The 17,020-nt window shown below is 38.0% G+C and overlaps 1 protein-coding gene across 1 annotated transcript in view; it reads right to left on the bottom strand.

The window, feature by feature from the left end:
• Window positions 1-17,020, bottom strand: part of LOC119736365 (E3 ubiquitin-protein ligase SMURF2-like) — a 47,463-nt gene that overhangs the window by 17,282 nt on the left and 13,161 nt on the right. Inside the window, exons 3-7 of the mRNA XM_038210377.1 lie at window positions 16,735-16,773; window positions 13,627-13,735; window positions 12,393-12,526; window positions 6,018-6,195; window positions 2,957-3,040 (exon numbers count right to left, since the gene is read on the bottom strand). Coding sequence (XP_038066305.1) covers window positions 2,957-3,040; window positions 6,018-6,195; window positions 12,393-12,526; window positions 13,627-13,735; window positions 16,735-16,773 — 544 coding nt within the window. The remainder of the gene's footprint in view (window positions 1-2,956; window positions 3,041-6,017; window positions 6,196-12,392; window positions 12,527-13,626; window positions 13,736-16,734; window positions 16,774-17,020) is intronic.

The raw sequence follows: 17,020 nt of genomic DNA, 5'->3' as shown, positions 1-17,020 counted from the left end.
TGGTTTATTTTGAAGGATGGGTTGTGTCAAGGTCTTAAGCTGTACCCTGCATTGTTTATGTTCAGCCATGCATAATAGAGGCCTAAATTATACTGGCCATCATCCGCACTGCTCCTGGATATTGTCTGCCTCAATGTTTTACAGTCATAGGATTTTGAAGGGTAGAGGCAGTGGTCACCACTCCACTGAACAAATTCAACAAATAACGGATTGCTGTGGAGGACTGAGGCTGCATCCACTTGTTTTTACATGGTCAGTTGGAGGAATTTGAAGGATTGAGGATGGATCCTTGCAAAATTCCATCACCATGATCACAGTCGGAAACCCAACACCATGCATCAAGCCCTACCTAAAGTACTAGTAAATAAGCTCTAGCTTCCTCAATTCTGCAAAATCCTCAAAAATCTCCCCTGATGAATTTTAAAGTGCAATACATGTATGTCTGTAAGGTCTCAGTAAAACAATAATTTAAAAAAAAATTGGTAAAGGTTTTGGTGTGTAAAAACAAATCCATCAATACAGTTTAAGCTGCTTGATTGTGAACTACTATAGCATGTACGTGCTTTCTGTTGTTTTTTGGGTTTTTTTTTTTTAATCAAAAGAGGCAGCTGAGAGTGGAAAAGTACAACCATCTTGCACTCGCGGGTTGTCCCTCTAACATTGTTTATGCCTCATGGCTGTTTATGTCTGGCTACCTCATGTGCCTCATGGACTGTCTGGTCAACTGAAATATGACTGCCCGTGGGCGTGTTTATTAATATACAAGTCATGTTTGGAAAATGCAAATTCATAAGCTTTTTTTTTTTTTTTTATAGAAATTTACATCAGACAGTTGCCTGTCCCTGGGGCATCGGGGGTATTTCCATAAAGAGCGCGGAGACTCGAGCGCCGATGTGCAACAGAGAAGAAAGATCATAATGCATGTCATTTAATACACGGCACGACATTCGTGCATACATGTACATATTGCTCGGGATATCATACAGACCTTACGTGTGCTACAGTAACCCGGTGGGTTTGTACGAGCGGCTACGAAAATAAATAAAAATGTGAAATTCGAGCCGGCGCAGAATTCACGGGGGGAATTCATGTGTTGTTGGGTATGGATGGGGAAAAAGTAACTGAAATGATGTTGTGCACTCACTTTATAATGCACATTGGAACTTGCATAAAATTAGAACATGTCTGCCTCTCACAATAAGGCGTACGTAGACTGTACGGGTGTACATGTCTAATGATGACCTTACGCACACTAGCAATTAGGGCAAGACGAGGTCGTGAAAAATGATCTTCGTCTGGGGTTAATGATGCTCTTTTTTTTTGTAGGGGATTATTTTTCAAGTAACGAGAAGAGTTTTGCAGATGTGCAGTCTTTTTCCCGTCCAATTATTCTCGTAAAGAATTTACGTAATGTTTGGGTGCAAAGGACACATGAAGACTGTCATACAAAGCAAGTCTCTGCATCTTTCGAAATGTGTTTCTCCTTTTGCAATCCATTACCAGAAGGATTTCATGTATATCATTTGGCTGTTCTGTTGACCTCATAAAAAAATTGTGTAGAAGTATTGACAACAAACGTCTGCTTATACGTTTAATTGTGGTGGAGACCAGGAAGAACAAAAAACCAAGAAGCACCAGTTGTAATATCAAAACAATAAGCCATTTGCGAGTTAAATTTGAATTAAATCTGGAATGCTAACTTAACCAATGCTTTGCATGTTTTAACTTTGCATTCTCCCGACCAAAGAGACTGTTACTATATCACGTGATTCGGGGCAAGCCTTATGCTAGCAACCCCCAGCTCCGGCACGGTCTGGTGTCTTTGTGCCTTTCTCGCCCATTGTGAACAATGTATTGGTGCTGAGCGTCTCTTACGTAACTACATGTATGCAAGAGCTTGCCCCGAATCATGTGTTTAGCAACAGCGTCTTTGGTCTGGATGATTCAAAGTTAAAATGTGCCAAGCATTCTGAGCAAGTCAGTGTACCAGATGTTTTTCAAATGTAAATCCCAAAGGGTATAGGTCACTCGCAAATGGCTTATTATCCATGGTGTCAAAGGGTACATGTACCGGTAACCTGTTATTTTTCCCTGTGGCAACATATGTATCATTCTATAAATCTAGGGCCAAAAGAGTGACATATTTCCTGTCCCTGTTAACTTAATACTTTGCAATTTTTCATTCAAGTATCAACCCTCCTGCTGTCTGAACAGTCACAGACAGTCAAAAAAAATCAATCCTCTTCCCCTGCCATGCCTTTTACACAGGCCAGTCACCAACATAAAATTATTGATTTCAATCAAGCACTGCGACTAGTCCAATTCAGTCAACAGACAAAAAGCAGGCAGGTGGTAGGCACAGCTGGCTTATCAATCACCTACAGTCAAAGCATAGCTGCATCAAGTGACATAAACAGTCACAGCCAGTCAATCCTACTTCATGTAGGCTGGAAGCTTTTAACTGTTAGAAATAGTCACTTGATTGATTTTGACTGAAAGGACGACTTTGCACAGAATGTATGTTTGCATAGGAGGGTTAATGGGACATCTGAATTATAAAAAATCATAGATGTATGTCAGATGTTACAGGGACAGGAAAAAAAGCGGACCCCAAATGTATAGAGTGACCCCTATGTAACTCTTTTCATTTTTTACTTGGGGAGGAAAGTAGAAACAGATACACACACTATATGTATTTTCACATTTATATACGTAAAACACCATTTGGAAATGATGCAGCGATGCGTTTCACCAGACAAAAGAAAACACGAAAGCTTCAGTTTTTTGCATGGTAGATAGTGAGCTCCAACAACGTTGCTTGGTTGTTTTTTTAACTTCTGTGAAGCTATTTTTATCAAGCTAATTTAACAATGGGAAAAACAATGCTTGAAATGGGATAGTTATAGCTATGTAAAAATACATTCATTGCGGAATGAATTTTCAAATGCTCGCTCACCTTGTTGGTCGTTCCCATTGTGTTGCTCTAGTGATGTGATTTACAAAGTACACTCTACCCGACGTTGACGTTCTCTCCTCCCATCTGGACCAAAAAATAACATAAAATTTTTATTTGTTTCTATTAATAACATTTATGCGTTCAGTAAACCGAATCATTAAAAATCATGTCAGTCAAGACTGCACAACACTACACAGCAGGGCAAAATAATGCAATTTTATAAAACCATCTGTGGACTCATATTCAATGCTTGTGTTGGCACACTCTAAGCAAAATAAAGTACAGTGGCCTTCTTTTAACTCTCTTTTCCAGCAGGCTGAGGGATTACTTGAATTTACTTGGATGAACACCAAGTTGAGGGGCAAATTGCATTGAGCTGCTCAAGATGAAAAATATTTAACCCTAACTCCCTAGGCCTGTTTGCTAGGGTGTAGCCTCAATCCTGCAAACTCCTCCAACTGGCCTCATGGGAAAATAGCATATAGCTTCAATTCCTGCAAATTCCTCCATTATTTCTTGAATATGGTCTATGGAGGGGTGACCACTGCCTGAATCCTGCAAAATCCTGCGGCAGTGACTGTCAATATGTTGAGGCTTGGCCAGTGACATCCTGGAGCAGTACGGAGGATTTCAAGCATAATCCAGGCCTAAATGTATGCATGGTTGAGCAAAAACAAAACAAGGTCCGGCTCAAGACCTTGACAAAGTGCATCCTAAGAAATCAGTAACGCACTCTTGCCATGTAACCTCAATCCTCCAAATTCCTCCACTTTGGCAAAGAGGATTTTGAAGGATTCTGGGCGGTTAGGGTTAATTTCAAATTAAGATTCCGCTTCTGACTAAGCAATATATTTCCTGCAAATTGGCAGCATCTCCCTGACATTGATCCAAGAAAAATATCAACAATGATGCAAAATTTTGTACAATAACTACTTTGGGGCAATTCCACGGTAACGGAAGGACGTTTTCACTCATTAAACAAAATTTCAAATGTGTGTATCACAGACACTGTTCATAGTTACAGCAAACAAATGTCACAATTGTATTGCTATAATGCTACTTTCATTTTCCACACTTTTGGGGGGCATGAATGCCTCCCGTTTGTGAATTATGAATATTAATGAGGTCGGTAACGGAAGGACGGTAAAACGGACAAGGGTTTTCCAACTTACTCGCATTTTGCGTAAACTCTGTGAATTTTATGGGGCAATTATATTTTAAAGCTAAGAAATGGAATCCCTGAAGCTTTATCTATACTATACCGCCTTTCATTTGACTTTAAGTGTTTCGGTAATATAATTACAACGTTTTAAGCAGATTATGATTTGGTAACGGAAGGACGGTAACGGAAGGACAAAAGGTTTACTCAATTATAGCATGAACAAAATGTGAATTTACACTAATTATACAAGTGAAACAAATTGCTGAAATGTGTAACTGAATGAGAAATCAACAATATGCAGACCTGGCATAAATAATTATACCCAAGAAACTATTGAGATAAAGATAGAAGCCTGCTAATTAATGATAACAAAAGAAAAACGAAAACAACCCAAAACACATAATTCACGAACACAAGACAACTACAGAAATGGACTTCAAACCCATCACCTCGATCCTGAAAAGTTTAAATACACAGTTTTTGAGCACTTGAGTATATTGGTGACATGTTCACCAACAACTTTTAATAATAATACCGGTAGGTTCAGTGGTTTACCTAAAGGGTTGGGGGGGGGGGGGGCGACCAGCCTAAATGTACATTTAAGGTAAAAACATCTACCGGTAGAACTGATTGCTTCAGTTAGGTGTTGCTTTTAATTGAACTCTAAAATCATTATTTGAAATCAAATTACAATGATTTAGAGTAGTAACAATTAATTTATAAACATTCAAACTGAAATTGTTAACCTGGGCATAATTTGTCAACGATTGCACCTCACATGTCTTACACATGTAAATTGAATGAAAGTGCCCCAAAGTACCGGTACTTTCTGCCATCTCATTTTTGACTTAATTTGCTTCTGCAATGACTTCACAGAATTTGTATACTTTCTCTATTGTCCATGAATGCTGATGGCAGCAACTTTATGATTTGATTTTCTGCAACAACTCCATACATACAAGTACTGGTACGTCAGCATATAAATGTATGTACATGTACATGTACATTGTACATGTTGTACATGCCTGTGCCTTCCTTTGTAATAAACACCTTGCCCTGCTTATCCAGCTTTTGTGAAGGTGGGTCACATGAATGTCCTTTCAATGCTCATTATACATGCATGTATTTGCAGTGATTTTCATTTTTCAAACATGAGCGCAAATGTCGTAACATTTGATAAAAATACGATTTGTCCTTCCGTTACCGTCCTTCCGTTACCAATTTGGTAACGGAAGGACGTGATTTAATTAATTGTAATTAAAAAACGAGAAGTACAGCAGTGTCAGTTATAATGTCATATTGAAGGCCTACCTAAACTTGCTTTGCACAATAACTTTCAATGCATTCATACTGCAAGTTTTAAAAATAAATTAAAAATATGTATTTTTTCGGTAACGGAAGGACATTTTCGAAGGCTGAAATATTAGAAGTCACTGAAGCGAAGCAAATTACGCAAAATGTTAAAAACAAGTTTTAGTCGGTTTTTCAAGACCAATACTTTCTCATGACAGAAACTGATGGCATTAGTACATATTTTTGTGTGTGTTTTGGTAGAATACTTTCATATCACTATTAATCACATTTTTAGGATTAAAACAGGATTATTACATAATCCTATTTTTTGGTACCGAAATGTATAAAAAATAAAATTCCGACTTCAAATCTTGAAAATATAGACTTTTAGCTTTCATTTGATGCCAAATTTGTTTAAGTCACATGTATTTGAATTTTTTGGTGTCATGTCCACTTTGGTGTGGAATTGCCCTTTGGCTAATCCATTTTTAAAAAAAAATTATCAAAAATCTAAAAATCTATAAAAAAAAAAAAAAAAAAAAAAAAAAAAATCAAAAATCAAAAATTCCACCCCCCCCCAAAAAAAGGAAGGAAAAAAAATCTCACCCATCTGGGAGTTCATTGGGGTCTGCCGGTGGTAGAGGTGGTGCGATACTCCTCGAGTCCACCACGGCGCTGCTTCCCGTACCCAGACCCCTGTCTCTAGACGTGATGCTGATGACGATTTGGCCCCGTATGTTATCATTGTCATCAGGGGTCTGTTTGCAGAGATCCAATCTTTGGTCTGCAAATATGGGAAAACAAAATTATTGGAATGAAATCGAGGTTGGTGTACAGGATTGGCCTTGCTGAAGTTCTGTCCACGGATCACAAAAAAGTGTGCGTTCTTTCAGCAAAACGAAAACAGTTCACTATGTGATTTGTTTTCGTTTTGCTGAAAGAATACTTACCTTCTTGTGATCCGTGGACAGAACTCTAAAACGGTGATTTTTGTGTTTAAAACTCCGTAACTTGAAAAGTACATGAGTGATTTGAATTATTCTTGTACTAAAAGAAAGCTTATGAATTGGGCTTTCATATCCTAGATTTTGAAAGTGCTACATGCAGAACTTCACTAAAACAATGGTCCCGACATTTGGGTTTCGTTTTTTTTGACTCACCCTGTACACCTTCAAACTTGGAATAACAAAAGTTATGGTAGATACATGTACGTGTACACTACACTTGCTATTTATTTGAACAACTCTCATTTTTGAAGAAAAAGATTTTGTACCTTGGTGCTTTTGTACTACATGTCCAAAAACAAAAACAAGTCGTACTTTTGATCCTAAATAACTCTGTTGTTTACAAATGGAATTCAACCAAAATTTCAGGTCATGTTTACAAACAAGGCATGACAAATTTTATGGAGCGAGTTTCATCAGCTTTGTGCAAGAGGGTCAGATTTAAACGCCATATGAAAAAAAAATAATCACTTTCAGAATCTGCCACTTTCGACTTGTCGTCCTCCAATGTCGATACAGCACTGGAGATGGTGGCGGAAGGCGCGTGCTGCTGCCGAAAGCTTCTGAAGGAATGCAGGATCACCCCTGATGTCATTGCATACCTCCTCGATCGTTTGAACACACGATCGATCGAGGAGGTGTGCAATGACATAAGGGGTGACCCTGCATTTCTTCAGAAGCTTTCGGCTGCAGCACGCGCCTTCCGCCACCGTCTTCTGTATCGACATTCTGAAAGTGAGTATTATTTATTATTTTGTTCGTGTGGCGTTTAAATCTCACCCTCTCCCACAAAGCTGATGAAACGCGCTCCATAAAATATGTCATGCCTTGTTCACATGATCTGAAATTTTGGTTTAATTCCCTTGGTAAACAACAGAGCTATTTAGGATCAGAATTGGGACCTTTTTTTAGGACACGTAGTACATGTATCTATGTTAATAATTTTAAAGAGAACACAATTAAAAACCAAGCAACATCAAGTGCATAAAAAATATTACCCCAGTCCCCGCTAATATTTTTTTTTTCTGAATTCTACACCCCGCGAGACAAACAGGCTTTCCTGGAGTATGACTGCATAACTCCTTCACTTAATGAGGCTCCGTAATGTCTTATTACGCATCTTGACAAACCGGGCACGGCACTCGGTCTAGACATCGCGATTACCCCATAACCCCTTCAGGAAATTGGACTAATATTATGAGAGCCCCTCGAGTACTAACAAAAAAAAATCTGCCCCGGCTGAAATTTCAAGCTGGAAAACCGCACATCTTTTTTTTTTTAAAGGATATCTTCCAATTTTGTTTTCAATTTTCCACTCAAGGAATTGAAAGGGTCACACATTATATAGCTGTGTACCCGAGTTAGGTATGCCATACAAAAGTGCAGTGTGTGTAGCCTTATATTAGGTACATGTATTATTAGTTATTCTAACATCAAACACTGATGGAAATCTGGGTGTCGGCGTGCATATTTGGACAAGCCGACGTGATCGCCATCCGTGACCACTGGCTGGCCAGGGCAGGATTTGATAAATATTTATTGATTTGTGATGTATTTGTGGCGGGTCAAGCAGGTCTGTGGATATGAACACATTTTTTTTTATTGAGTTCAAATAAAATTTGAAAAACTTTTTTCCAGTTTCAGAAGTGGAGGGAATAACAAGAAAGATTTTGTACCAGTTTTGGTAAATCAAAGAACTACAGGATACCTCTAGGGAAGAATGTTACATCCTGATGCCACTTCTTCTTTTTTTATCCAACACGTATATTATCTAAATGAAGGTCAGTCATTGCAAAATTTTTGAAAAGACATGAATCTGGGACTACGAAACATTTCTAACTTTGTAAGAAGACACTTTGAAAAGGCACTCAACTCGCCACTGACTTTGTACACAACCAAAGAAGTGGCGTCTGGATACTACAGTCTTTCCAATCTTTAGGGCAAGTTTGCTGAAAACATCAGTTAAAAATCTTTGTCTCACTTAAGATTGCATATTAAAGGTAACTGTACATGTAATACTCCATCGTAAATATTGTAATACATTGTATTAATTCTGGGAAGATATTTCACATTGGCTTTTCCCCCACCCCACTTTTTCATTTATGAATTTTTGCCTCACTTTTGGATTTCCTAATATAGAAATTGATACACACAGACATTTTGTAACAATCTCCCCCCCCCCCCCACACTTTCAGAGACATTCCACTGCCTGTCCCAATGCACACTGTACGATACACACACAAATACCTGTAAACATATCATTTAAAACCCAAACCTCCTTGGGTCTTTTTGCAGGAACAACCTCAATTCCGCCAAAATTTTGCACATGTTCAAATGAAGGATACCCACTGCCTCAATCCTTCAAACTCATCAGACAGTCCTGCCTCAAAAAAATGCATTCATCCTCAATCCTCCATAATCCTCCTCTTCTTCAAACAACACTCATCCTCCATCCTCCAAAATCCTCCAAAACTGCCATGAGGATATAATTAAATCTTGTATGTTTCACAGTCCAAATCCTTACTACACTTACAAGGTGTACTTGTAAAACTCTGGTTAAACACACAAACAAAAGAGTCTAATTTTTTCACACAATTTCATCATCTCAAACTTCACACACAACGTACTGCTCTGGTAGCAGACTGAGCAGAAACGTCTCCTTATCAGCTTGTGTTTTTCATCTTTCAAACTGTCAACTTCAAAATTGTTTCCTTCTTGTCAACGCTTCTAGTCACGTGGCAGGAACACCATCCCACCAGCGGGGTCGGTCGGGTGCCGAGACATGCACTTTTTCTGTTGTTATTAACGAATGAATCACCAGGAGCCAATAATAATCAGTCTCAGTCTCAACAACAACGGGCGAGAGAAGTCATAATCAATGAGCATTTACACTGATCACGGTGCAACACTGTTTACGTGTGTGTTCTAAGTGGCGGCCATTAATGCGGGGGAGAATGCCGTGAATGTTTGGAAGGGTCTCTCCCCTTCAGTCAAGTGGATGCACTTTTCAGGGAAACTATGCCAATGGGCCGAGGAAATGGCACAGTGCAAGACAGGTTCAGGTTCGGCAAGATGCTTAGTGGGCCAAGTCAGCCGAAAAATATTTTTGCGGAACAAACAATTGAAAACCACAACTTGCAGTTGATCACAATAATTCTTCTAGCAAAAAGCAATTGTCTGTATTACAAATATGAAAAACCTAGATTTCCAGTAGTGTCAAAAATGCACATCTATACAAAGCGCATATATCCATCACCATAAAGCCCTACTTCAATTTTTTGTAATGAGCATTTTCCATTTTCTTCCAGAAATTTGTAAATGTACTACAGTAATTGAGTGTTTCATTGCCACTTTTTGATAAGGAATTTGTCCTGCAGGCTTTTAACTCACATACCGGTACATGGCATACATACAATTTTCCCATTGGAAATAAAATGTACATCAACTCACTATTGAACTTTTCCACTAAAACAAGGTTGACTTTTTCAACCCTCCTGCTATTTAAACAATCACAGACAGTCAAAATTTGCATGGACACTCCCCCTGCTTTAACACAGGCTGGTCACCAGCAGTCAGATCATATGTCAGGCAAGCACTGTGACTAGTCAAACTCAGTCAACAGACTAACAGACAATTCAAGCAAGTTCTGGTCACAGCTGGCTTATCAATTACCCACAGCCAAAGCAAAGCTGTATCAAGTGACATAATATAACCAGTCACGGCCAGTCAGTCCTGCTTTATGTAGGCTGGAAATTCTTAACAGTTGAAAACAGTCACTTGATTGATTTTGACTGAAAGGACAACTTGGCACAGAATGAATCGGTATGTTTGCATAGGAGGGTTAAAGAGAATATACAACATTTGCAAACATCGAAAAACAAAACTAACAAATTTTTACGAAATACCGGTACCTTACTAGGATGTTGGTAAATGACAGTCTAAAGCATTCTGTAAAACTATGGCACCTGGTGTGAAGTCATTTTCAAGAAAAGTGGTATTTTGTATAAAATTTCCAACGGTGGTCGGCCGACCACCGTTTGAAAAACCTAACTATTTTTCAACTACTGCTCCAAATTTACCATTTTTTTTCCAGTCCAAATTGTGTTTGCTATTGGTTACATGTTCATGAACGGGTGCAGGCCAGCTAGACTGGTTCCCTTACCTTACAATTTTCCGGCATCTATAAATTGATCCATTTCATCTTTAGTGGAGTCAGGGAACCAGACTACTTGAACATTTTTGTTTTTCTTGGTTTTTCCAGAATTTTCGAACACAAAACTTCAAACATGTCAGTGTAACAATATTTGATCTTATATACTAACCCCTCAAATAGTTCATTTCTTAAAATTACGGCACAAGCCAATGATGTACATTTCCTTTGGAGTGAGCCACTTAAACACACAAAAGAAAGTATGCACAACTGGGACTACAGGAATCAAATCGTGAATCAAATCGTAAATACAGACCAAATAAAAAAGATTAAAATTGAAAATATTCAAGTGGTTCTCTCCGACACGAACATATGCTCATTGCATGCCAGCATGTCCAAGTTCTTCAAATACTGGCAACCTGAGTGTTATTAATTGAGCACCAAATTTGGAAATTACAAGTACCACGATGACAAATGACACCAGTGTCTGGAAAAAAGTTCAGCTCCATCCCGCATTTGTATGTATTTGGACATTAAAACCATCAGGCGTAGAACAATCATTTTCTTGTTTATTGCAGTGGCAATGTACTTTTTGACGTCTGTGCTGTGGTACAAGGGCCGGATTTACTAACAGAAAAATAATATTGTCATTCATTGTGGTACATCGGAAATGTTTTGGTTGAACCTACCGGTAGATTATACTAGAAGATAACACAATTATTCTTCAAATAATTAACAAAATCAATAAGCCATTTCACTCATGGGCAATTCTACGAATTCTATCCATCAATGAAAGAACTTCACAAAATCCAAATACCACAAATGACATATCATTTGGAAGCTTATTATCTGTTATTAAATGCACTTTATTGTTTAACAATGCTCAATAGTTCAGCTGTTACTTGCAAATGAAAAATTAATTAATGGGAACGCCCAAAAATTGATTTGTCTCAGTATGTTTGACGCCATGGTGTTTCAAACCGATTAGTAATTTTTATATATCATTGTAGTAACTAACTCAACTGATAAGTTTGATCAGAATTAAAATCCATTTTATGTTAATAACTATAATCATGTACGCTGTTGAATTCGGGCGATTCACAATGCAGTGCGCCACCAAGAGTTTGCCACAGAGAGTTCATTTTTCCCAGTGCTTTGTGGGAGATGGTCGACAAACTCACAGCGCGGGGCATTTGAAATTGATAGTTTGTCCGGTCAGCATTTTCGTAAGCGTATGATTCGAGTATCTGGTTGCCCTTTTCTTTTCTTGTTATCGATATATATTTTTTTTTTTTGGTAAGGCGGCAGAATGCTTTGCCCCGATCCTTAACAAATAAGCTCAAGTTGTCTACTGATACTCGTTCAAATGGGTCCTGTATTGTCGACCGTAAACTTGAGAAATGGACTCTCCGCGGCAAACTCTTGGTGGCGCACTGCATTGTGAATCACCCAAATTGTCCAAAATGTACGTCTGACACACTGTACATGTTCTACATAACCCCCCAGGACCGTCACACAAAGGGAGAACAACAGATCCTTTCAGTCCTCGGGAGTTGGGTCTTTTGTTGAAAATGATCCTCTGAAGTAAGTTTGTGTGCTTAGTCTATGGGAGAGTATTACATTACAGGTTTAAAGGGAAACACAAAGCATTGTCCTCGGGAGTATAGTAAAACAAGAGTGCATGGAACTGCCCGTTTGTAAACGTGCCTTCTTATGGGACCTTCTGTAGGCGAGGTCAGGGGGGCATTTTTTTTCCACCGAGCTCCCATAGGAAAGCACATCAGCGATTTCACATCAAAAGATTTTAACAGCAAATGAGGAACTTACATCCGGTATCTTTAAGTCTCTGGATGGCGTGGGATAGAATCTTGATGCAGCCGAGAAACCCAGCCCCTTGCTTCTTGTGGATCTTCCGATGGTTCCACACGCTGATGGTTATGCTGTCATTTTTACCTATAAATCTGGTAGGCAAAAGAAGAAAAAAAACAGGATTGTGGGAACAGATACTAAAGTCGCCTCACATTAAAATAGTAATTGTTTCCTGTGGAAAATCACTCCACACTGTGACAATAGACCTTTATCATGCTGCCACCATTTCAGTCATGTTCCCTGTATCCAATAACAGTACTGAATGATAAAGTTTTTTTGCGCTAAAATGAACCAGACTATTTTTCCTTCCAGCCTCGCTTTGGTAATGTTGATTTGAATGGGAAAAAATTCAAGATGATTGCAACATGATATTGGTCTATTGTATTCATTAAAGAAAATGGTCTTTAATTCACATGTTCAGATATTTTGAGCAATTTCAAGATCTTAATATTTAGTTTAAGTTCAGCCCGTAATTTTTGATGCAGAAGTTGCTTAAGATCAGTCAAATATGCTGTAGACAAGGATTAGTCTGAGCTTTAGTAATATATAAAAAAAATTTTTTAACAAAAATCACTGTGTGAAGGCCTAAAATTTGAGGTATACGGGTATTCTTTTTTGAAAAAAATAAAAGATCGGGCATTTGCAGAAATTGAACATTTTGCAGCGTTTGTATGTACATGTACATCCTTGCTAATATATAAAGTGCATTTTCCAAGCAAATGTAATTGCTTGATGTACACAACGAGTTCCATGAAGTTCAAGGCACTGTTGCGGTGTCAAATACACATCTTAGAAAGGTGTCAACTGATTCACTTTAAATGTGAGATTCTGGGAAGAAGCAAAGGTCATGAGACACCTTTCAGTGTGGTGTTACCTCCTCCGGTTATGGTTTGATTACAAACTTTGTAACTTGACTAGTATATGTGCGGCCCACGCCCAACATTTTAAGGATGAATTGCAGAGCTCAAGGCCTAACTTGTTTGAAACTGCGCAACAACGTTACGCTAGGTATTGACCAATTATGTTTGAATTTGCATTTTTGTGGGCCGTCTCCAGAAGATGACGCAAATACATCTACAGGTATCATTTTGGGGTAAATGCAATCAGGTTCCTGCAAAATTTCCTGCAGCACCATTGGTTTTGTTTTGTTTTATAAGAGCCATGTTTTTAAAGCCACAATCCTGGCACTTACAAGTCATAATGTTGGTTCCACTTTGGGTCTAAGGTCCCCTTGTAGTAATCGGTCGAGTGGCACTGCCCTGAGCCATCCACAACGATCTTGGCAAAAGGGTCCGGTAATCCTGAATGAGACAAATAAAATAGACAAATCAAACAAAAGTAGACAGGGTAACGTTTCGATTCCAGCAGAATCTTTGTCAAAACCCCCCCTCCCCCCAAAAAAAACCTTTTTTAGTTGTATATTTCACGTCAATCCAGTCAGCAAGCAGTTTGCTGCAGTTTCATTGATTTTCAATCAAGAATTTTGTCTATTTGTTGATTTAGTGATTGCCATCCTTTTTATGGCAAAATCTGTTTAAGTTACCGGTACATGTAGTTAAGTAAATAGTCATCAGCATTAGATTTTGAGTGTTTATATTATAGGATATTTACAAAATTGATACTGTTGATCCAAAGAACTTTTTCAAATTATACCTGTACATATATTGACATTTTTGGTCTTGTGAATTGTCTGTTTTTGATATGTGTATAGCATTTTTTATCATATAATTTTTTTTTTTAAATCTGAAAATTTGTACATCAATGCTTCTGTTACCATGATTCTGTGTGCATACCAAAATGACATAAATTACCGGTAGCAACATTGGCAGTATATTGGGGTTGCCAACTTGAACGATTTCTAAACCGGGATGAAATTTATAAGTGAATGGTAATTTTTTAACTGGCTTATTGCAAATCACCATCAAAGTAGCGATAGATAATTTAATCCTATCAGAGTGATGAGACTCAAACTGTACTATCATACCAGTGTAGCATGAATTTAGGTTTTATGAAATACGGACTCATTGGTGGTATTGCGCATGCTCATGCATAGATAATTAGGAGAGGGACCGGTCACGTGAGAGGGTTTTACCAATTAAAGGGAAAAAGAGTCCGATTTTCATACGAGTCCGATTTTTATGTGACACCGGTACCATGTACAGTACACTAAGAACCGAACAGCTGATTGTGCATTACACACAATTCATTTCTACTCAATGTTCTTGGAAAGCATTAAGGGGAACCGGTTGAACTTTACATGAACTTGAAAAATTGTACAGTCAACATGTAAGCAGAGAATTATGAATAACATCATTATCAAACGTGTCTGATCATCTAGACTATGGGCCTTATTCACGAATTGGCCATTTTTGTTGAGTTCCCTGAATGTATTTCATTAATTGTTAACTGTTGAATGGGATGGCGCCAGACTATTTATGCAGGCACAATGCAGCCTTATTTTACTGTCATTTTTTTTTCAAATCTGGCTTTAAACATTAGGGAACGTTTAATTACAAATTTGAAATTAATCATTGAAGCAGACTGGAATTAATTAGTAATTAAATTGCTTTCATTTCTCTACAAAATTTTCAGAAATCAAGATTTTACCTCACTCTCAATCCAATATGGCCGACTCGTGAATAAGGCCCATGCTTTTTTTTTATATAATCAAATTTCTGCTATACATGTACATGCATAACATTTCTACAATACACATGAATTCCACATCATATTGATCTGGCACAATCAAAACTATCATGATTACATATGAATCCAATATCATATATATGGTTTTCTTTGCTCATCATAGACCGAGTACCCATGAAAGCACTGCATTGCTCAAATCTCCATGAAATTAAATCTGCATGCACTGTACATGTAACAGGCCTTCCTTCTCCCACCCAGCCATCATACAGCAAGGACATACCGGTACTGGCCTACATGCATGCCATGGTCATGGGCACTCGGATCTGTTCTCTCTCTCTTTCTACCACCAGAGATGACCTGAATAAAGGTCAGACTCCGGTCAATTTCACACTGATCGGACACTCCGTATATCTGGGGATTTCTGTGGGAATTAAGCTGTCAGAGTACGGTCAATATATTCTGTCCACGGTGGGCATTATGGTCTGCCCGAATGGCCGAGTGGCTGGTTTTTCTGTTAATGTTAAAAATGTTCGGGCCTTTTTTTTGGAATGCAGGTATTTTTCCTTGTTCATACTGGGTACATGTAAGTGGGCAATTCCATGGAATTATAAACTTCAATACTGTCAAAACTTTTTAATAACAAAAATCTGAACATCACAAATGAAACATACCGGTATGTGTATCATTTGGAAGCTTATTATCTGTGGTTTATTGAAAAACATATTACAACAGTTCAGATTTTCACTGAAAACTTAATCAATATCAATTTGTCTGATTATGTCCAACACCATGGTGTTTTGAGCCAATTTCTACTACAGCAAAAAAGTTGGATGAATGTTTTCTTTTTTAAATCATTGTTGTTACTAACTTGAATGTTTAAGCAGAATTCAAATCCACTTTATGATTATAACTTTTTATTATGTACACTGTTGAATTGTTTAAAATGTATATCAGACACCGTGGCACTGTTCATTTCCCAGAATTGTTGAATTTTTGTTTTGGTTGAAAAAAAAATCTACAACATCACAAAAAGGAAAATTGAATGCCAGCATGCCAGTGAGTTCCAAACTTATCCACTCTCCATTCATTTCGGGTTTTTAATTAAAAGCACAAAAACACAAAGCACTGTCTGAGCAATCATTCTATTCTCAATACAGCCTTGCAAAGATCCAGACATGATATGTAAAATGTTTTGTCCAAGTCAGTTTCTGTTTCACAATTTCAGACATTTTGGATAAATGCAAATGATATTATGCCTTTAATATTATCTACTGTCCTGCGTACATGTATTTATGATAAACAAAACTGTATGGTTAGCTTCACATAATTGCTTTTTTCTCCTTGACTATTAACAACAGCAGGACCAGAAGGCATTGATAGCCCTGCCTGTGATTAAGAGTGAAATGAACCGTGACTATGACTGGTCTGTGGTCAGTGTGTCTGCCCAAAAAAAAGATAAAAATGGTCATCAACATCACGGCCAAAGTAATTGTTTACCCTCATGGTCAGTCTAGAGCCCAGGGGGGGGTTGACTCACTGAGGGGAATTATTGACTGATTGTTCAGGAGGAGGAATTGTTTGCGCTGGACTAGGCTGAAATAAGAAAGGATCAAAACTCTCAGATGGGAAGCGAGGGTCAAATTGGAATACTTACGGAAAAAGTCTTTCTTGGAAATGTTCTTTGCACATAACACTGTAGAGAGAAAGACAAAGATAGGAAATCGTTTAGAAATAAGTCTCATTAATTAACAACACAAAATATTAAACCAAAAAAAGAGACAAATCTGGATGTAGGGCAAGTACATGTACATGTACTCACTTATTCTTGGGGCAGTATTTTGTTGTTGTTGTAGATACGCGATAACCCGCTGCCGCGAGAGGGCATCACCATGACGAACCGCTATAACCCACGAACCGACAGCAACAACATCTTGACAATC

The sequence above is a fragment of the Patiria miniata genome, unplaced genomic scaffold (assembly GCF_015706575.1).
Source record: "Patiria miniata isolate m_02_andy unplaced genomic scaffold, ASM1570657v1 HiC_scaffold_3, whole genome shotgun sequence".
NCBI classification, from domain to species: domain Eukaryota; kingdom Metazoa; phylum Echinodermata; class Asteroidea; order Valvatida; family Asterinidae; genus Patiria; species Patiria miniata.
The sequence above is the reverse complement of the archived record's forward strand: the minus strand, read 5'-3'. Positions and strand labels throughout refer to the sequence as shown.